This window comes from Oncorhynchus kisutch, linkage group LG14, assembly GCF_002021735.2.
Source record: "Oncorhynchus kisutch isolate 150728-3 linkage group LG14, Okis_V2, whole genome shotgun sequence".
Lineage (NCBI taxonomy): Eukaryota > Metazoa > Chordata > Actinopteri > Salmoniformes > Salmonidae > Oncorhynchus > Oncorhynchus kisutch.
In genome coordinates this window covers 85,558,834-85,580,767 of record NC_034187.2, presented here as the reverse complement: position 1 = coordinate 85,580,767, position 21,934 = coordinate 85,558,834, and the positions used below count along the sequence as shown (strand labels likewise).

General features: G+C 45.8%; 1 protein-coding gene across 1 annotated transcript; it reads left to right on the top strand.

The window, feature by feature from the left end:
- The first annotated feature begins 871 nt into the window (after positions 1-871).
- smim12 (small integral membrane protein 12) lies at positions 872-4,207 on the top strand. Its single transcript, XM_020471397.2, has 2 exons — positions 872-999; positions 2,325-4,207. Exon 2 carries the CDS (start codon positions 2,374-2,376, stop codon positions 2,650-2,652), a length of 279 nt encoding a protein of 92 aa, XP_020326986.1. The 5' UTR covers positions 872-999; positions 2,325-2,373; the 3' UTR covers positions 2,653-4,207.
- Positions 4,208-21,934: the final 17,727 nt, after the last annotated feature.

The following is a 21,934-nucleotide window of genomic DNA, read 5'->3' as shown; positions in this document are numbered from 1 at the left end:
TGCTCCCTAACAAAGTGGAGTGAGGATAGGAAAGAGATGAAACATGGATGATTCATATATAAGGGGTGGCAGGGTAGCCTAGTGGTTAGAGTGTTGGACTAGTAACCGGAAGGTTACAAGTTCAAACCCCCCAAGCTGACTAGGTCTGTCGTTCTGCCCCTGAACAGGCAGTTAACCCACTGTTCCTAGGCCGTCATTGAAAATAAGAATTGGTTCTTAACTGACTTGCCTAGTTAAATAAAGGTTAAATAAAAAGCATTGGCTTGGGCTCTGTTTTGAAGCAACTTTCTTTGTTGTTGACATTGTTCCAGTGACAAGTTGTGAGGGTCAAAAATGTTTTTTCCCCTTCTGTTTATATTCCATTTTATTTTTACTATAAAATAGTTTGTGTTGACTATTATTGGGTAGATGAGTCTTGTCTGTTTTAATTAACAATTTCATTTCATTTGGATGGCACAGCCATGGCTGCACAGATCCATAACATTGGCCTTATTCAACTAAAAATATGCTATTCTTTTCACAATTATTTTGTTAGTCATAATGTTTCTTAGGACCTGCCTAAATGAATTAACAATGAATTTATATTTTAATGGATGTATTCAAATAGAAGCCCACCCACATCTGCGCACAACTACTACCACTTGTCCCCGCCATGCGCATGGGAGATATGAATGATGTATGCAGTCAAGAAAATGGTTCAAATCGGCCTGTTTGTACGAGGGTCATATAAATATTGCCCAATTGTTCTGTTGTTGAGGCTAAATACCGTAAAATCAGTATCATATTCATATTGCAGGCGTTCAGCAAAAAGTTGGACAGTTTTTCCAATGCTATTGTTTGTCAGTATGACCGCTGAATGACGTCCTAGCTCAAAGGAACGCACAAGTGATAGCGATCTAAGGATTGGATATGAGGTTCCCGTGTAGAGCCAATCACAATCATTTGGAGGCGCGGTTATCAAGCCATACGGAAGTTACTGAGCATTCCACGTTTTCGAAGGTGAGTCAGTTTTATGTTGAACAATGTATTTAAAAAAATTCCAAATAATCATAACGTGAACATGGTCATTTAATGTGCGCAGTAGTTACTGTTTTAACAGTGAATGAAGTGTGAGCTTCAAAGGAAATAAGCTTAGTTTAGTTGTAGTTGACAGCTAACTTTATCTTGCTAGGTCCATTGGTTGACTCCAGTACCTTTTGCATTCTGGATGACATGACGAGTTTTACTGTCATGTAGTTCATCTATGTAACCCGTCGTCTCATATAAAACGAACTACCTATGTAATCCGAAGTTTTGTAACTAGCTACTATTAACTAGCTATTGAGGCCTATTTGTGGTTGTGACTCAGTCAAGTCGTTAGCTAACTAGCTAGGCTGGATACCCGACCTTGAATTTCTATGTCGGGCATAAATTTACGTAAACGGCCCTGAGCGTAAACAAGGCAGAATGTTTAATATATATATATATTTTTAACTCACTTTAGCAGTTGTATCCGTGTTTGGTCCTTTCACAGGTAGGAATGTGAGATAATATATCCACAGGAAAGAATAATTACATATTTTCGAAGTGTCTATCACCTGAATCATGCACAGAACCATGTAAACGCATGAGAAGTCAGTGAGAGGAAACTGTCCTGAGCCAAACGCTCATTTATCGCTGATGTTGAATGTGTATATTTAACCTTTTATTTAACTAGGCAAGTCAGTTAAGAACAAACTCTTATTTTCAATGGCTGTCTAGGAACAGTGGGTTAACTGTTCAGGGGCAGAACGACAGATTTTTACCTTGTCAGCTCAGGGATTCGATCTTGCAACCTTTTGGTTACTAGTTTGACGCTCTAACCACTAGGCTACCTGCCGCCCCAAATCCAATGTAATTCAACGTCGGATCTACAGACTACTAACTAGCTAAGTAACTTGCATATATAGCTAGCCCCAGTTTTATTGTGCAGTTTAATTTGATGTCAAGTCTTTTTTTTGTGTGTGTGCCATTCACCAAAAAGTAATTTAGTTTCAATAAAAGGTCAACAAAACAGTCTTTGTCTTGATATGTAAAACCTGTGGTACCATGCTGTCTCTCCTCGTACTACAGGGAATGGAAGACCCAGGTATTTAAAAAGTCCTTAGTTGAACCCTCTCTGTGTTTTCTCCCAGGCTGAACACATCCTGTCACTGTGCAGTGGCCTTTCTAGATCCTTGAATGAACAAATTAAAACTGCCGTGGCACAGCCACTGTCATCCTCAGTTTGTTTCCTTTTTGTAAACCTGAATTACCACAGCAGCTACTAACCCCCCCCTCCCCTCTCTCTCTCTTTCACTCCCCAGCTGAGCTTACACTGCACCAGCACCCCAGCCCCAGTGAGCTCCAGTCATTATGTGGCCAGTGTTATGGATGTCCATGCGTACCTACGCCCCCTACATAACCTTCCCGGTGGCCTTCGTGGTGGGGGCGGTGGGGTACCACCTGGAGTGGTTCATCAGGGGGGACACCACTCTTAAACCTGGGGAGGAGAAGAGCATCGTGGAGCTGAGGGAGGATAGGAAGCTGGAGGAGGGGGCAGGACGGGACAGCACCCAGGTCCTCAGTCTCAAAGAGAAGCTGGAGTTTACCCCCAGGGCAGCGTTGGACCGCAACCGACCCGAGAAGAGCTAACCGTGCCTGGGGTTTAGGCTGACTGGTGTCCACCACTCCTAGTCCTGGATCAAGGGGTGAAGGGAGTGGAATGATGGATATAAACCCTGGTCTCCTGATGCTATGTAATGGCCAATGAGAGGCGTTGAAGCCACTGGTCGGCCATATTGGTACTCCCCAGAAGAAGCAGTCCACCATAGGAGTGAATGGAATTCTGCAGTATTTCGCTAAAATTTTTCACGGACAAAATTAAATGTTTTTAAGTATTTTGTTGTTGTAGTGGGGACAGAAACTTTAGAACTTTAAAAAAATATATATACTTTAAGAAAATTATATTCTTTTTTTATTTAGTTTAGTTCACATCATTTAAGAGTGGATTAAGGTGTCTAATGCATGTGACAAAAACAAAGGGCATCACAATAAAGGCATTTCTATAGCAACCAAAATATTTTCTACAATGGTGGAGAGACAGTGCCCCCTGTCAGTCATCTAGTGTGTGTGTGTGTAAATCTATCATTGGTGTTGAAGATGCTTACCAAAGGGGATCGGAGTCATCTTCTCCTCAACATACACACGCCAGCCAATCGTTGTCACTCGTATGCCCAAAGCACTGGCATCATACTGTACTTGGACATCATTGCCTTGGACACCTGTGGTGGCACTGTTCTGTTTGTGACTGGAGGATCATGGGAAAGGGAGTCTTTTGTTTTAGGGTGCTGAATATCCACGCACCTCATTAATGATTTGTGATTCTCTCGCTGTCTCTCATATGTATACACCCACACACAAATATAGGCTACTGGTTATTCCATTTTCATACTTGTGATCATGTCCATCACATAAACCATTGGAGAATGTTGGTCTGTATTTTCAAAGTTTAGTATATAAGTCCCTGGGCACTCAATCTGATGACTACCACTGGTGTAACTCCTGATAAGGCATCGCTCTCTTCTGCTCCTCAGATGCTCACAACACTGATGAAAGAACAAAGAACCCTTATTGTCTGTGTGTGGGTGAGAGACTTTCAATGTGTCTTCATATTTTTTAAATATCATGAAATGGCAGACAAGTGTCATAAAAATGACTGAATTAAATTTGAATGAACCTGAGTGCCGATGTAGAATAACAGAGAAGGGTTGAAGAAAGAGAACAAGCTGCTCCTTTCATCCTCCTCCGTTCTCCAGAAATAAAATGGGTTCCAGTCGGCAAGCATGACGAAGGGAGGAGTGTTTGCTCTCACCTGGTCGTTCAACCTCGTTGTTTTGACTCCTCCCTCTTTTCTGTTACTTGGATTCAATAGCGAGAAAGACTAAAAAGTCTCTATTAGAGAACTCAAACAGGTCTTTTTCCTGTCTTTTCATTTACCTGGTATGCTTTCATTTCGAAAGTCTGTAAAGGTGCACTGGTTCATGTGTTTCATGGATCAAGATATTATATTTAAGGATTTGGATGGAAGATACACAACGTGACAGTCTTTGTTGCGTACGACCGACCGCTCATTGCATGTTCTACGTTACTGCTGTAACATGCTTGTATGTTATAAAAATATATAATAAATATGAAATGTGTCTCACAACCATTGATATTGTATTTCTCTCACACGACAACGTCGACAGACCACAAAAGATCCGAAATGGGGAACGAGCGGAAGTAGACAGCCCAGAACAGAGGATGATGGAGAGGAGACGTCCATGGCCTGTGTTCCTTGGGGATCAACAACAGATGTATACAGTCACATAACTAAGCCAGATATCCAACCAGAACTACTTTGAGAAATAATACTATTATCAGATTGATGAAGGACTTGTTTACAATTTATGGTCATGGGAAAGTCTTGTTTTTCTTTGGACTGGGCCCATTCATGCCATGGGTCAGGGAAGTGATGACACAGTCTCCTCTCTTCCTAACAGGAAATTAGATTTCCCAGTCGGGTGAAACGGCTGCCAGTACAAAGAGAAAAGACGGAAAAATTATTGACGGAAAAAAAATACCCATTCCTCTCCTTTAATACCCATTCCTCTCCTTTAATACCCATTCCTCTCCTTTAATACCCATTCCTCTCCTTTAATACTCATTCCTCTCCTTTAATACCCATTCCTCTCCTTTAATACCCATTCCTCTCCTTTAATACTCATTCCTCTCCTTTAATACCCATTCCTCTCCTTTAATACCCATTCCTCTCCTTTAATACCCAATCCTCTCCTTTAATACCCATTCCTCTCCTTTAATACCCATTCCTCTCCTTTAATACCCATTCCTCTCCTTTAATACCCAATCCTCTCCTTTAATACCCATTCCTCTCCTTTAATACCCAATCCTCGCCTTTAATACCCAATCCTCTCCTTTAATACCCATTCCTCTCCTTTAATACCCATTCCTCTCCTTTAATACCCAATCCTCTCCTTTAATACCCATTCCTCTCCATTCCTCTCCTTTAATACCCATTCCTCTCCTTTAATACCCATTCCTCTCCTTTAATACTCATTCCTCTCCTTTAATACTCATTCCTCTCCTTTAATACCCATTCCTCTCCTTTAATACCCATTCCTCTCCTTTAATACCCAATACTCTCCTTTAATACCCATTCCTCTCCTTTAATACCCATTCCTCTCCTTTTCTATTCATGTGTCACATGATTCAGCTCTTTCTAGGGTTAGGATGAAGCTGCCTCTAGATACTTACCTGGCTACACAGACTCCTTGCTCCGGCCCAATGCTACGCCACACCCACGGACGTTCGTTTCTTTTCCACAATGAGTCGGGTTCTGAGTACCGCCCCGATTGCGAAAACATTTGGCTGTCTGTTTGGTCCAGAAACCGATGTGTTGAGCCAGAACACACGTGGTAAAGCTGCAGGTTTGAAAATTCCTCATTGGTTTTGATACTCTGATTGGTTAGAGAAGATCCAATCACTGGTGACTTTGTTTTGTACAACAACCCTCGTGCCCCTCTTCACAAACTACTTCAAGGATGATGATCAGGTCTTCTCCTTTAATACCAGGTCCTCTCCTTTAATACCAGGCCCTCTCCTTTAATTCCAGGCCCTCTCCTTTAATATCAGGTCCTCTCCTTTAAAATCAGGTCCTCTCCTTTAACACCAGGTCCTCTCTTTTAATACCAGGTCCTCTCCTTTAATACCAGGTCCTCTCCTTTAACACCAGGTCCTCTCCTTTAACACCAGGTCCTCTCCTTTAAAACCAGTTCCTCTCCTTTAATACCAGGACCTCTCCTTTAATGCCAGGTCTTCTCCTTTAATTCCATGTCTTCGCCTTTAATTCCAGGCCCTCTCCTTTAATATCAGGTCCTCTCCTTTAATTCCAGGTCCTCTCCTAGTTTATGACTGCTACATTTAAACTGTGTGTGTGTGTGTGTTGCAATGGGTTCATTTCGTTCTAAAGTGGTCAGGGGGTAGAGAGTTGTGGAAAAGGAAAGGTGTTGGATCTCCCTTTCACTGGTAACCTCTAGAGAGAGGTAATGAATGGTGGTCTGGAGGGAGGGAGGGAGGTTGGGATGGAGGGAGGGAGGGAGGGATGGATGGATGGAGGGAGGGAGGGATGGTGGTATGGATGGATGGAGGGAGGGATGGAGGGAGGGAGGGAGGGAGGGAGGGAGGGAGGGAGGGAGGGAGGGAGGGAGGGATGGTGGTCTGGATGGATGGATGGTGGTATGGATGGATGGTGGTATGGATGGAGGGAGGGAGGGAGGGAGGGAGGGAGGGAGGGAGGGAGGGATGGTGGTATGGATGGCATTATGGTGTGTGGGATTGTTTACCTCTCTGAGTGTCTTTACCTCTCTGAGTGTCTTGACCTCTCTGAGTGTCTTTACCTCTCTGAGTGTGTGAGAGTGTCTTGACCTCTCTGAGTGTGTGAGAGTGTCTTGACCTCTGTGAGTGTGTGAGTGTCTTGACCTCTGTGAGTGTCTGTGTGTTTACCCCTGTGAGTGTGTGTGTGTGTGTGTTCACCTCTGTGTAAATGTGTGTTTACCTCTGTGAGTGTGTGTGTGTGTGTGTTTACCTCTGTGAGTGTGTGTGTTTACCTCTGTGAGTGTGTGTGTGTTTACCTCTGTGTGTGTGTGTGTTCATATCTGTGAGTGTGTGTGTTCACCTCTGTGAGTGTGTGTGTGTGTGTGTTTACCTCTGTGAGTGTGTGTGTTTACCTCTGTGAGTGTGTGTGTGTGTGTTTACCTCTGTGTGTGTGTGTGTGTTTACCTCTGTGTGTGTGTGTGTTCAGCTCTGTGTGTGTGTGTGTTCAGCTCTGTGAGTGTGTGTGTGTGTGTGTTCAGCTCTGTGAGTGTGTGTGTGTGTGTGTTCAGCTCTGTGTGTGTGTGTGTTCAGCTCTGTGTGTGTGTGTGTGTTCAGCTCTGTGTGTGTTGTGTACAGGAGATATTACAGTAGCCTCCCAGCAGACAGGGGGGTCCATTGTTCCTGAGTCAGAGACACAACGTCGTCTCCAACTCTTCCAGTCAGGATGTGGATCGGAGCGCCAGAGTACCGCCCGCCCAAACTACAACAACCACCTTCACCCCATGTTCACTATTCTCACACACACACACACACACACACACACACACACACACACACACACACACACACACACACACACACACACACACACACACACACACACACACACACACACACACACACACACACACACACAGTCCTGCAGATCAAGCAGCCTAAATAAATAGAGTGTCTGTGTTGACGGTCAGAAACACATTCAGCTTTCCAGATCAGGAGAAACGTCTGGCCCTGCTCATACATATCTTTTCTCTGAAATGCTTTTGGTAAATGTAATTTATGTTGTTTAGAAATCAGTTCACCACGGCGTGTTTTTAAATAACTAAACTCATCTTTTGTAATTTCATCCCCTAACAGATCACTATGAGATTCTTTATGACAACCATAACCTCTCTGTACCACACACTTTACCTCCACTACCTCAATAATAACCTACACTTTACACTTTACCTCCACTACCTCAATAATAACCCCCACTTACCTCCACTACCTCAATAATAACCCACACTTTACCTCCACTACCTCAATAATAACCCCCACTTTACAATTTTCTCCACTACCTCAATAATAACCTCCACTTTACACTTTACCTCCACTACCTCAATAATAACCCCCACTTTACACTTTACCTCCACTACCTCAATAATAACCTCCACTTTACCTCCACTACGTCAATAATAACCTCCACTTGACCTCCACTACCTCAATAATAACCTCCACTTTACCTCCACTACCTCAATAATAACCTCCACTTTACCTCCACTACCTCAATAATAACCTCCACTTTACCTCCACTACCTCAATAATAACCTCCACTTTACCTCCACGACCTCAATAATAACCCCCACTTTACCTCCACTACCTCAATAATAACCTCCACTTTACACTTTACCTCCACTACCTCAATAATAACCCCCACTTTACACTTTACCTCCACTACCTCAATAATAACCTCCACTTTACCTCCACTACGTCAATAATAACCTCCACTTGACCTCCACTACCTCAATAATAACCTCCACTTTACCTCCACTACCTCAATAATAACCTCCACTTTACCTCCACTACCTCAATAATAACCTCCACTTTACCTCCACAACCTCAATAATAACCCCCACTTTACCTCCACTACCTCAATAATAACCTCCACTTTACCTCCACTACCTCAATAATAACCTCCACTTTACCTCCACTACCTCAATAATAACCTAAACTTTATAATTTACCTCCACAACCTCAATAATAACCCCCACTTTACCTCCACTACCTCAATAATAACCCCCACTTTACACTTTAACTCCACTTCTAAAGCACTTCCTGTGATTAATAGGGAAAGAGAGAGAGACAAATCTCTCCATTACCTGAGGACCAGTCCTAATGGAGTTAACTCTTAATGGAGCTAACTTAACCACGATAAGCTGCGGACTTCAGCCCTGCCAACCAGCGCTGCCAGAGTTTATGACTGCTACATTTAAACTGGACGTGTGTGTGTGTGTTGCAATGGGTTCATGTCGTTCTAAAGTGGTCAGGGGGTAGAGAGTTGTGGAAAAGGAAAGGTGTTGGATCTCCCTTTCACTGGTAACCTCTAGAGAGAGGTAATGAATGGTGGTCTGGATGGATGGAGGGAGAGAGGTTGGGATGGAGGGAGGGAGGGTGGTCTGGATGGATGGAGGGAGGGAGGTTGGGATGGATGGAGGGAGGGAGGTTGGGATGGATGGAGGGAGGGAGGGAGGGATGTTGGTCTGGATGGATGGATGGTGGGAGGGAGGGATGGTGGTCTGGATGGATGGAGGGAGGGAGGGAGGGAGGGAGGGAGGGAGGGAGGGAGGGAGGGAGGGAGGGAGGGAGGGAGGGATGTTGGTCTGGATGGATTGGTGGTATGGATGGAGGGAGGGAGGGAGGGAGGGAGGGAGGGAGGGAGGGAGGGAGGGAGGGAGGGAGGGAGGGAGGGAGGGAGGGAGGGAGGGAGGGGAGGGAGGGAGGGAGGGGAGGGAGGGAGAGATGGTGGTCTGGATGGATTGAGGGAGGTTGGGATGGATGGAGGGAGGGAGGGAGGGATGGTGGTCTGGATGGATGGAGGGAGGTTGGGATGGATGGAGGGAGGGAGGGAGGGATGTTGGTCTGGATGGATGGATGGTGGTATGGATGGATGGCTGGAGGGAGGGAGGGATGTTGGTCTGGATGGATGGCTGGAGGGAGGGAGGGAGGGAGGGGAGGGAGGGAGGGATGGTGGTCTGGATGGATGGAGGGAGGTTGGGATGGATGGAGGGAGGGAGGGAGGGATGGTGGTCTGGATGGATGGAGGGAGGTTGGGATGGATGGAGGGAGGGAGGGAGGGATGGTGGTCTGGATGGATGGAGGGAGGTTGGGATGGATGGAGGGAGGGAGGGAGGGAGGGAGGGAGGGAGGGAGGGAGGGAGGGAGGGAGGGAGGGAGGGAGGGAGGGAGGGAGGGAGGGAGGGAGGGAGGGGGGAGGGATGGTGGTCTGGATGGATGGATGGTGGTATGGATGGAGGGAGGGATGGATGGAGGGAGGGAGGGATGGTGGTCGGGATGGATGGTGGTATGGATGGAGGGAGGGATGGAGCGAGGGAGGTATGGTGGTCTGGATGGAGGGAGGGAGGGATGGTGGTCTGGATGGAGGGAGGGAGGGATGGTGGTCTGGATGGATGGATGGTGGTATGGATGGATGGATGGAGGGAGGGAGGGAGGGAGGGATGGATGGAGGGATGGTGGTCTGGATGGATGGATGGAGGGAGGGAGGGAGGGATGGAGGGAGGGAGGGTCTGGATGGATGGATGGATGGCATTATGGTGTGTGGGATTGTTTACCTCTCTGAGTGTCTTGACCTCTCTGAGTGTCTTTACCTCTCTGAGTGTGTGAGAGTGTCTTGACCTCTCTGAGTGTGTGAGAGTGTCTTGACTTCTGTGAGTGTGTGAGTGTCTTGACCTCTGTGAGTGTCTGTGTGTTTACCCCTGTGAGTGTGTGTGTTCACCTCTGTGTAAATGTGTGTTTACCTCTGTGAGTGTGTGTGTGTTTACCTCTGTGAGTGTGTGTGTGTTTACCTCTGTGAGTGTGTGTGTGTTTACCTCTGTGAGTGTGTGTGTGTTTACCTCTGTGAGTGTGTGTGTTTACCTCTGTGTGTGTGTGTTTACCTCTGTGTGTGTGTGTTTACCTCTGTGAGTGTGTGTTTACCTCTGTGAGTGTGTGTGTTTACCTCTGTGAGTGTGTGTGTGTGTTTACCTCTGTGTAAATGTGTCTTTACCTCTGTGAGTGTGTGTGTGATTGCCTCTGTGAGTGTGTGTGTGTGTGTTTACCTCTGTGAGTGTGTGTGTGTTTACCTCTGTGTGTGTGTGTGTGTTTACCTCTGTGAGTGTGTGTGTGTGTGTGTGTTTACCTCTGTGTGTGTGTGTGTTTACCTCTGTGAATGTGTGTGTGTGTGTGTTTACCTCTGTGTGTGTGTGTGTGTGTGTTTACCTCTGTAAGTGTGTGTGTGTGTGTTTACCTCTGTGAGTGTGTGTGTGTGTGTGTGTTTACCTCTGTGTGTGTGTGTGTGTGTGTGTTTACCTCTGTGAGTGTGTGTGTGTGTTTACCTCTGTGAGTGTGTGTGTGTGTGTGTGTTTACCTCTGTGTAAATGTGTGTGTGTTTACCTCTGTGTAAATGTGTGTTCACCTCTGTGAGTGTGAGTGTGTGTTTACCTCTGTGAGTGTGTGTGTGTGTGTGTTTACCTCTGTGTAAATGTGTGTGTGTGTTTACCTCTGTGTGTGTGTGTGTGTTTACCTCTGTGTAAATGTGTGTTCACCTCTGTGAGTGTGTGTGTGTGTTTACCTCTGTGTGTGTGTGTTTACCTCTGTGAGTGTGTGTGTGTGTTCACCTCTGTGTAAATGTGTGTTTACCTCTGTGAGTGTGTGTGTTTACCTCTGTGAGTGTGTGTGTGTTTACCTCTGTGAGTGTGTGTGTTTACCTCTGTGTGTGTGTGTTTACCTCTGTGTGTGTGTGTTTACCTCTGTGAGTGTGTGTTTACCTCTGTGAGTGTGTGTGTGTGTGTTTACCTCTGTGAGTGTGTGTGTGTGTTCACCTCTGTGTAAATGTGTCTTTACCTCTGTGAGTGTGTGTGTGATTGCCTCTGTGAGTGTGTGTGTGTGTGTTTACCTCTGTGAGTGTGTGTGTGTGTGTGTTTACCTCTGTGTGTGTGTGTGTGTGTTTACCTCTGTGTGTGTGTGTGTTTACCTCTGTGAATGTGTGTGTCTGTGTGTTTACCTCTGTGTGTGTGTGTGTGTGTTTACCTCTGTGTGTGTGTGTGTGTGTTTACCTCTGTGAGTGTGTGTGTGTGTGTGTGTTTACCTCTGTGTGTGTGTGTGTGTGTTTACCTCTGTGAGTGTGTGTGTGTGTGTGTTTACCTCTGTGAGTGTGTGTGTGTGTGTGTTTACCTCTGTGTAAATGTGTGTGTGTTTACCTCTGTGTAAATGTGTGTTCACCTCTGTGAGTGTGAGTGTGTGTTTACCTCTGTGAGTGTGTGTGTGTGTGTGTTTACCTCTGTGTAAATGTGTGTGTGTGTTTACCTCTGTGTGTGTGTGTGTGTTTACCTCTGTGTAAATGTGTGTTCACCTCTGTGAGTGTGTGTGTGTGTTTACCTCTGTGTGTGTGTGTTTACCTCTGTGAGTGTGTGTGTGTGTTCACCTCTGTGTAAATGTGTGTTTACCTCTGTGAGTGTGTGTGTTTACCTCTGTGTGTGTGTCTTTACCTCTGTGAGTGTGTGTGTGTGTTCACCTCTGTGTAAATGTGTCTTTACCTCTGTGAGTGTGTGTGTGTCTTTACCTCTGTGTGTGTGTGTGTGTGTGTGTGTGTGTGTTTATCTCTGTGAGTGTGTGTGTGTGTTTACCTCTGTGTAAATGTGTGTGTGTGTTTACCTCTGTGTGTGTGTGTGTGTGTGTGTGTGTGTTTACCTCTGTGAGTGTGTGTGTGTGTTTACCTCTGTGTAAATGTGTGTTCACCTCTGTGAGTATGTGTGTGTCTTTACCTCTGTGTGTGTGTGTGTGTGTGTGTGTGTGTTTATCTCTGTGTAAATGTGTGTGTGTGTGTGTTTACCTCTGTGAGTGTGTGTGTGTGTGTTTACCTCTGTGTAAATGTGTGTTCACCTCTGTGAGTGTGTGTGTGTGTTTACCTCTGTGAGTGTGTGTGTGTGTTCAGCTCTGTGAGTGTGTGTGTGTGTGTTTACCTCTGTGTAAATGTGTGTTCACCTCTGTGAGTGTGTGTGTTTACCTCTGTGAGTATGTGTGTGCCTTTACCTCTGTGTGTGTGTGTGTGTGTGTGTTTATCTCTGTGTAAATGTGTGTGTGTGTGTGTTTACCTCTGTGAGTGTGTGTGTGTGTGTTTACCTCTGTGTAAATGTGTGTTCACCTCTGTGAGTGTGTGTGTGTTTACCTCTGTGAGTGTGTGTGTGTGTGTTCAGCTCTGTGAGTGTGTGTGTGTGTGTTTACCTCTGTGAGTGTGTGTGTGTGTGTTCACCTCTGTGTAAATGTGTGTTCACCTCTGTGAGTGTGTGTGTGTGTGTTCACCTCTGTGTAAATGTGTGTTCACCTCTGTGAGTGTGTGTGTGTGTTTACCTCTGTGAGTGTGTGTGTTTACCTCTGTGTGTGTGTGTGTGTTTACCTCTGTGAGTGTGTGTGTTTACCTCTGTGAGTGTGTGTGTTTACCTCTGTGTGTGTGTGTGTTCACCTCTGTGTAAATGTGTGTTCAGCTCTGTGAGTGTGTGTGTGTGTGTGTTTACCTCTGTGAGTGTGTGTGTGTGTGTTCACCTCTGTGTAAATGTGTGTTCAGCTCTGTGTGTGTGTGTGTTCAGCTCTGTGTGTGTGTGTGTTCAGCTCTGTGTGTGTGTGTGTTCAGCTCTGTGTGTGTGTGTGTTCAGCTCTGTGTGTGTGTTCAGCTCTGTGTAAATGTGTGTTCAGCTCTGTGTGTGTGTGTGTTCAGCTCTGTGTGTGTGTGTGTTCAGCTCTGTGTGTGTGTTCAGCTCTGTGTGTGTACAGGCGATATTACAGTAGCCTCCCAGCAGACAGGGGGGTCCATTGTTCCTGAGTCAGAGACACAACGTCGTCTCCAACTCTTCCAGTCAGGATGTGGATCGGAGCGCCAGAGTACCGCCCGCCCAAACTACAACAACCACCTTCACCCCATGTTCACTATTCACACACACACACACACACACACACACACACACACACACACACACACACACACACACACACACACACACACACACACACACACACACAGTCCTGCAGATCAAGCAGCCTAAATTAATAGAGTGTCTGTGTTGACGGTCAGAAACACATTCAGCTTTCCAGATCAGGAGAAACGTCTGGCCCTGCTCATACATATCTTTTCTCTGAAATGCTTTTGGTAAATGTAATTTATGTTGTTTAGAAATCAGTTCACCACGGCGTGTTTTTAAATAACTAAACTCATCTTTTGTAATTTCATCCCCTAACAGATCACTATGAGATTCTTTATGACAACCATAACCTCTCTGTACCACACACTTTACCTCCACTACCTCAATAATAACCTACACTTTACACTTTACCTCCACTACCTCAATAATAACCCCCACTTTACCTCCACTACCTCAATAATAACCCACACTTTACCTCCACTACCTCAATAATAACCCCCACTTTACACTTTACCTCCACTACCTCAATAATAACCTCCACTTTACACTTTACCTCCACTACCTCAATAATAACCCCCACTTTACACTTTACCTCCACTACCTCAATAATAACCTCCACTTTACCTCCACTACGTCAATAATAACCTCCACTTTACCTCCACTACCTCAATAATAACCTCCACTTTACCTCCACTACCTCAATAATAACCTCCACTTTACCTCCACTACCTCAATAATAACCTCCACTTTACCTCCACTACCTCAATAATAACCTCCACTTTACCTCCACTACCTCAATAATAACCTCCACTTTACCTCCACTACCTCAATAATAACCTCCGCTTTACCTCCACTACCTCAATAATAACCTCCACTTTACCTCCACTACCTCAATAATAACCTCCACTTTACCTCCACTACCTCAATAATACCCTCCACTTTACCTCCACGACCTCAATAATAACCCCCACTTTACCTCCACTACCTCAATAATAACCCCCACTTTACCTCCACGACCTCAATAATAACCCCCACTTTACCTCCACTACCTCAATAATAACCTCCACTTTACACTTTACCTCCACGACCTCAATAATAACCCCCACTTTACCTCCACTACCTCAATAATAACCTCCACTTTACACTTTACCTCCACTTCTAAAGCACTTCCTGTGATTAATAGGGAAAGAGAGAGAGACAATTCTCTCCAGCACCTGAGGACCAGTCCTAATGGAGTTAACTCTTAATGGAGCTAACTTAACCACGATAAGCTATGGTCTTCAGCCCTGCCAAGCAGCGCTGCCAGAGTTTATGACTGATATATTTAAACTGGACGTGTGTGTGTGTGTGTGGGTTGCAATGGGTTCATTTCATTCTAAAGTGGTCAGGAGGTAGAGAGTTGTGGGAAAGGAAAGGTGTTGAACACTGGTAACCTCTAGAGAGAGGTAATGAATGGAGGTCTGGATGGATGGTGGTACGGCTGGCATTGTGGTGTGTATGATTGTCTTTACCTCTGTGAGTGTCTTTACACACACACACACACACACACACACACACACACACACACACACACACACACACACACACACACACACACACACACACACACACACACACACACACACACACACACACACACACACACACACACACACACACCCACTGTCCCGTAGAACAATGGAGTGTCTCCCTAAATCCTCCCCCTTCCCATTAGCAGGGTGAGTTTGGTTCCCATATCTTCACACGTTGCACTGTTCCTAATCTATCGTTAGAGGAAGCGTCGGCGCTCGCCCATACGTGTCCCCTGGGGATCAGTGGTGTCTCTTTCTTACACAAACACTTTGTGACACCTCTCAGATCCCACACCTAGAGACCTAGTTCGAATCACCACACACACAAACTTATGGGCATTAACATGGAGTTGGTCCCCTCCGATGCTGCTATAACATCCTCCACTCTTCTGGGAAGGCTTTCCACTAGATGTTGGAACATTGCTGCTATAACAGCCTCCACTCTTCTGGGAAGGCTTTCCACTAGATGTTGGAACATTGCTGCTATAACAGCCTCCACTCTTCTGGGAAGGCTTTCCACTAGATGTTGGAACATTGCTGCTATAACAGCCTCCACTCTTCTGGGAAGGCTTTCCACTAGATGTTGGAACATTGCTGCAGGGACTTGCTTCCATTCAACCACAAGAGCATTAGTGAGTTTCGACACTGTTGTTGGGCGATTAGGCCTGGCTAGCAGTCAGCGTTCCAATTCATCCCAAAGGTGTTTGATGGGGTTGAGGTCAGGGCTCTGTGCAGGCCAGTCAAGTTCTTCCACACCGATCTCGACAAACCATTTCTGTAATGACCTCACGGGGGCATTGTCCTGCTAAAACAGGAAAGAGCCTTCCTCAATCTCTTCCCCAAACTGTTGCCACAAAGTTGGAAGCATAGAATCATCTAGAATGTCATTGTACTGACTGGTTCAATCTTGAGGGCCGATGGCAGTATTCAATATTTCGGATGACTGACGTGCCCAAAGTAGCTGCCTGTTACTCAGGCCCAGAAGCTTGGATATAGTTGGTAGTATTGTATAGAAAACACTCTGACGTTTCTAAAACGTTTACAATAATGTCTGTGAGTATAACAGAACTGATATGGCAGGCAAAAACCCATATAACAGAGAATCCATTAGGATTTTTTTTTTAGGTGTCTGCCCGTCCAAATCCTTGTTTATGGGAAATTCAAAGGAATCCCTCCCTGATTGCAGTTCCTAGGGCTTCCACTAGATGTCAACAGTCTTTAGAAAGAGTTTCAGTCTGGTTTATTGACAAATTTGAAAGAATTTGTAGTTTTTCTAGGTGGCTCCAATTTTGGCTATAGTGTTGTGGCGCGCGTGGATGAGGGCGCACACTTTGTTATTTATCTCCGGTAATGAACATACTATTCTCCGTCTTAAATTGTATAATTTATTTACATATTAGGGTACCTGAGGATTGATTAGAAACATTGTTTGACTTGTTTGGACGAAGTTCATTGGTAACTTTCGGGACTAATTTGTATGCATTTTGAATGAGGGAAATCGGTGGATTACTGATTCAAGCTCGCCAACTTTTTGGGGATATAAAGAAGGACTTTATTGGACAAAAGGATCATTTGTTATGTAGCTGGGACCCTTGGGATTGCAAACAGAGGAAGATCTTCAAAGGTAAGTGATTTATTTTATTGCCATTTCTGACTCCTCTGCTTGGTTGGAAGATGTATGTAATGCTTTTATGTGCTGGGCGCTGTCCTCAGATAATCACATGTTGTGCATTCACCGTAAAGCCTTTTTGAAATCTGACAAAGCGGCTGGATTTACAAGAAGTTAAGCTTTTAACTGTATTTTCATGAATGTTTACTATTACGAATTTTGTATTTTGAATTTCGCGTTCTGCAATTTCACCGGATGTTGTCGAGCCTGGGCGCTAGCTGGACGCCTATCCCAAAGAGCACTGGCCAACTCCCACCACTGAGCCAGGGAAGCGGTGTCTGTGATATAGCGTAAATCTCATAGTCAACCTTGTTCTGAGACCCGTCTTTACACTGTTTCCTGTATCCTCACCTTGTTGCTCTGAGGCCTGTCTTTACACTGTTTCCTGTATCCTCACATTGTTGAACTGGCTGCTGATGCATCTCTTAATGATATTCAGACACACACACACACACACACACACAGCATTTCAACAACATCACATTGTGCCAGGGTAAGCAGGCCTGGCCAGACTAGAGCGAAGTACGCTGTGCATTGTGGAATACGTCCCAAATGGCACCCTATTCCCTACGTAGTGCACTAATTTCGATCACTGCCCATAAGGCGCTGGTTAAAAGTAGGGTACGATGTAGGGAATAAGGGTGCCATTTGGGACGTATTCAACAATGCACAGTGTAACATAGAAGTCGTCTTGTTTCCTGCCAGCTGTAGTGCTGAGAGGCTGAGAGGCCTGTCCTTCCCTAGGGATGCTGACATAACAGCCCCAGCTACACAAACACTCACAGGCTGAGGGAATTAAGGACCTACAAATAAAACTGCTGGACTGCATTTGAGTACTGTATTTAGACCAAGATTCAAACATTTTAGAAAGCAGGGACTCTCTTTGACTTACGTGGACTCAAGTCCATGCAAAGAGAGTCCATGCAAAGAGAGTCCATGGAAAGAGAGTCCATTCAAAGAGAGTCCATGGAAAGAGAGCCCATTCAAAGAGAGCCCATTCAAAGAGAGTCCATGCAAAGAGAGTCCATGCAAAGAGAGTCCATTCAAAGAGAGTCCATGCAAAGAGAGCCCATTCAAAGAGAGTCCATGCAAAGAGAGTCCATGCAAAGAGAGTCCATGCAAAGAGAGTCCATGCAAAGAGAGTCCATGCAAAGAGAGTCCATGCAAAGAGAGTCCATGCAAAGAGAGTCCATTCAAAGAGAGTCCATTCAAAGAGAGTCCAAACAGAGTCCTTCTGTAACGGATGTGAAACGGCTAGCTAGTTAGCGGTGGTTCGCCCTAAATAGCGTTTCAATCGGTGACGTCAAATGCTCTGAGACCTTGAAGTAGTGGTTCCCCTTGCTCTGCAAGGGCTGCGGCTTTTGTGGATTGATGGGTAACGATGCTTCGTGGGTGACTGTTGTTGATGTGTGCAGAGGGTCCCTGGTTCGCGCCCGGGTCGGGGCGAGGGGACGGTCTAAAGTTATACTGTTACACTTACAAAGAGAGTCCATACAAAGAGAGTCCATACAAAGAGAGTCCAAACAAAGAGTCCAACAGAGTCCATACAAAGAGAGTCCAAACAGAGTCCATACAAAGAGAGTCCAAACAGAGTCCATACAAAGAGAGTCCAAACAGAGCCCATGCAAAGATAGTTAAAATACATTTAATTGAATTAAAAATGATTAATTTTACACATGTCTAAATGTAGAACGCTGTATAGGAAGTGGGTCTGTTTCTGCTTCCTGTTCCCCCCATTGTTGTTCCCCTGGGACTGGCGGGCCGGCAGGGTGGCGGTGTGGGAGGGAGGGATTGTCCACCCTGACAATGGACGAAGCTAATGGGCTAACGGGTAGGCATTGTTACATTGTTAAGGCATCAGATTCCCATGAGCACCTCAACCCATCTAACCAATAAGACTGCTGCATAAGACGGAAAATAGTTAACCAATAGCTACAAGCATTGAAATGTTGTGTATACTGCTGTTACTGTCTATTATCTATCCTTTACCCCTACCTACAGTATACTGCTGTTACTGTCTATTATCTATCCTTTACCCCTAACTACAGTATACTGCTGTTACTGTCTATTATCTATCCTTTACCCCTACCTACAGTATACTGCTGTTACTGTCTATTATCTATCCTTTACCCCTACCTACAGTATACTGCTGTTACTGTCTATTATCTATCCTTTACCCCTACCTACAGTATACTGCTGTTACTGTCTATTATCTATCCTTTACCCCTACCTACAGTATACTGCTGCTACTGTCTATTATCTATCCTTTACCCCTACCTACAGTATACTGCTGTTACTGTCTATTATCTATCTTTTACCCCTACCTACAGTATACTGCTGTTACTGTCTATTATCTATCCTTTACCCTTACCTACAGTATACTGCTGTTACTGTCTATTATCTATCCTCTACCCCTACCTACAGTATAGTGCTGTTACTGTCTATCTATCCTTTACCCCTACCTACAGTATACTGCTGTTACTGTCTATTATCTATCCTTTACCCCTACCTACAGTATACTACTGTTACTGTCTATTATCTATCCTTTACCCCTTAATTGATCATTAGAAAACCCTTTGCAATTATGTTAGCACAGCTGAGAACCGTTGTCCTGATTAAAGAAGCAACACAACTGGCCTACTTCAGACTAGTTGAGTATCTGGAGCATCAGCATTTGTGGGTTCGATTACAGGCTCAAAATGACCAGAAACAAAGACCTTTCTTCTGAATCTCATCAGTCTATTCTTGTTCTGAGAAATGAAGGCTATTCCATGCGAGAAATTGCCATTAAACTGAAGATCTCGTACAATGCTGTGTACTACTTCCTTCACAGAACAGCGCAAACTGGCCCTAACCAGAATGGAAAGAGGAGTGGGAGGCCCCGGTGCACAACTGAGCAAGAGGACAAGTACATTAGAGTGTCTAGTTTGAGAAACAGAAGCCTCACAAGTCAACTCAACTGGCAGCTTCATTAAATAGTGCCTGCAAAAAAATATCAACATGGCAGCAGGTAGCCTATTGCTTAGAGCATTGGACTTGTTAACCGAAAGGCTGCAAGACCGAATCCCCGAGCTGACAAAGTAAAAAAAATCTGTTGTTCTGCCCCTGAACAAGGCAGTTATCCCACCGTTCCTAGGCTGTCATTGAAAATAAGAATTTGATCTTAACGGACTTGCCTTGGTAAATGAAAGTTTAAAAAATAAATAAACAGTGAAGAGGTGATTCTGGGATGTTGGCCTTCTAGGCAGAGTTCCAGTGTCTGTGTTCTTTATATTGGCCAGTCTGAGGTATGGCATTTTCTTTCTAACTCTGCCTAGAAGGTCATTATCCCAGAGTCGCTGCTTCACTGTTGACGTTGAGCCTGGTGTTTTGCAGGTGCTATTTAATCTCAGGTAAACTCAAATGTGAATCCTCTGTAGCTCAGTTGGTAGAGCCATTTAAATGCCAGAATGATGGGCTCAATTCCAGGGATTGTAATTTTCTTTGGACAAAGGTGTCTGGTAAATGGTTTAAACTATAAAACGTGAGGTAATTTGGTCAGAAAGTCTGTCCACGAGAGATTACACCACACTAGCTGTCTCTCAATATGACATTGTCACCTCCCTAATATCTCCTAGGGTAACTGTTGGTCCAGCAGTAAATATGTAGCTTGTCTATGTGGCTTGTCTCACATGGAACCCAAACTGGCTGCGCGCATGCGCCATCGTGCATAAATTAATTTTGTCCCCCTACACCAAACACGATCACAACACGCAGGTTAAAATATCAAAACAAACTCTGGACCAATTATATTACATTGGGGACAGGTTGAAAAGCATTAAACATTTATGGCAAATTAGCTAGCTAGCTTGCACTTGCTAGCTAATTCATCCTATTTAGCTAGCTTGCCGTTGTTAGCTAATTAGTCCTGGGATATAAACATTGAGATGTTATTTGACCTAAAATGCACAAGGTTTTAAAGTAATTGTCTCGTCACTGCCACCCTCTCTGAAAGATGAGCTGGCAGCAGGTATTGATGTGAATACTGCACCGCCCTGCACCGCCCTCAACCGTAAGGCTCTCCAGAGGGTAGTGGCAACTAATGGCAACCTATTCCCTATATAGACTGCTGTCTCTGTCTACAGTAGGGGGGGGGGGGTGTAGACTGCTGTCTCTGTCTACAGTAGGGGGGGGGGGGGTGTAGACTGCTGTCTCTGTCTACAGTAGGGGGGGGGGGACTGCTGTCTCTTTCTACAGTAGGGGGGGGGGGTGTAGACTGCCGTCTCTGTCTACAGTAGGGGGGGGGTGTAGACTGCTGTCTCTGTCTACAGTAGGGGGGGGGGGGTGTAGACTGCTGTCTCTGTCTACAGTGGGAGGGGGGTGTAGACTGCTGTCTCTGTCTACAGTAGGGGGGGGGGTGTAGACTGCTGTCTCTGTCTACAGTAGGGGGGGGGGGGTGTAGACTGCTGTCTCTGTCTACAGTAGGGGGGGGGGGTGTAGACTGCCGTCTCTGTCTACAGTAGGGGGGGGTGTAGACTGCTGTCTCTGTCTACAGTAGGGGGGGGGGGGTGTAGACTGCTGTCTCTGTCTACAGCAGGGGGGGGGGTGTAGGCTGCTGTCTCTGTCTACAGTAGGGGGGGGGGTGTAGACTGCTGTCTCTGTCTACAGTAGGGGGGGGGTGTAGACTGCTGTCTCTGTCTACAGTAGGGGGGGGGGTGTAGACTGCTGTCTCTGTAGGGGGGGGGGGGTGTAGACTGCTGTCTCTGTCTACAGTGGGAGGGGGGTGTAGACTGCTGTCTCTGTCTACAGTAGGGGGGGGGGGGGGTGTACACTGCTGTCTCTGTCTACAGTAGGGGGGGGGGTGTAGACTGCTGTCTCTGTCTACAGTAGGGGGGGGGTGTAGACTGCCGTCTCTGTCTACAGTAGGGGGGGGTGTAGACTGCTGTCTCTGTCTACAGTAGGGGGGGGGGGTGTAGACTGCTGTCTCTGTCTACAGTAGGGGGGGGGGGTGTAGACTGCTGTCTCTGTCTACAGTAGGGGGGGGGGTGTAGACTGCTGTCTCTGTCTACAGTAGGGGGGGGGTGTAGACTGCTGTCTCTGTCTACAGTAGGGGGGGGTGTAGACTGCTGTCTCTGTCTACAGTAGGGGGGGGGGGGTGTAGACTGCTGTCTCTGTCTACAGCAGGGGGGGGGGGTGTAGACTGCTGTCCCTGTCTACAGTAGGGGGGGGGTGTAGACTGCTGTCTCTGTCTACAGTAGGGGGGGGGTGTAGACTGCTGTCTCTGTCTACAGTAGGGGGGGGGATGTAGACTGCTGTCTCTGTCTACAGTAGGGGGGGGTGTAGACTGCTGTCTCTGTCTACAGTAGGGGGGGGTGTAGACTGCTGTCTCTGTC

Coding starts and splice junctions, on each gene's coding strand:
- smim12 (XM_020471397.2), top strand. CDS start 2,374: ATGTGGCCAGTGTTATGGATGTCCATGCGTACCTACGCCCCCTACATA.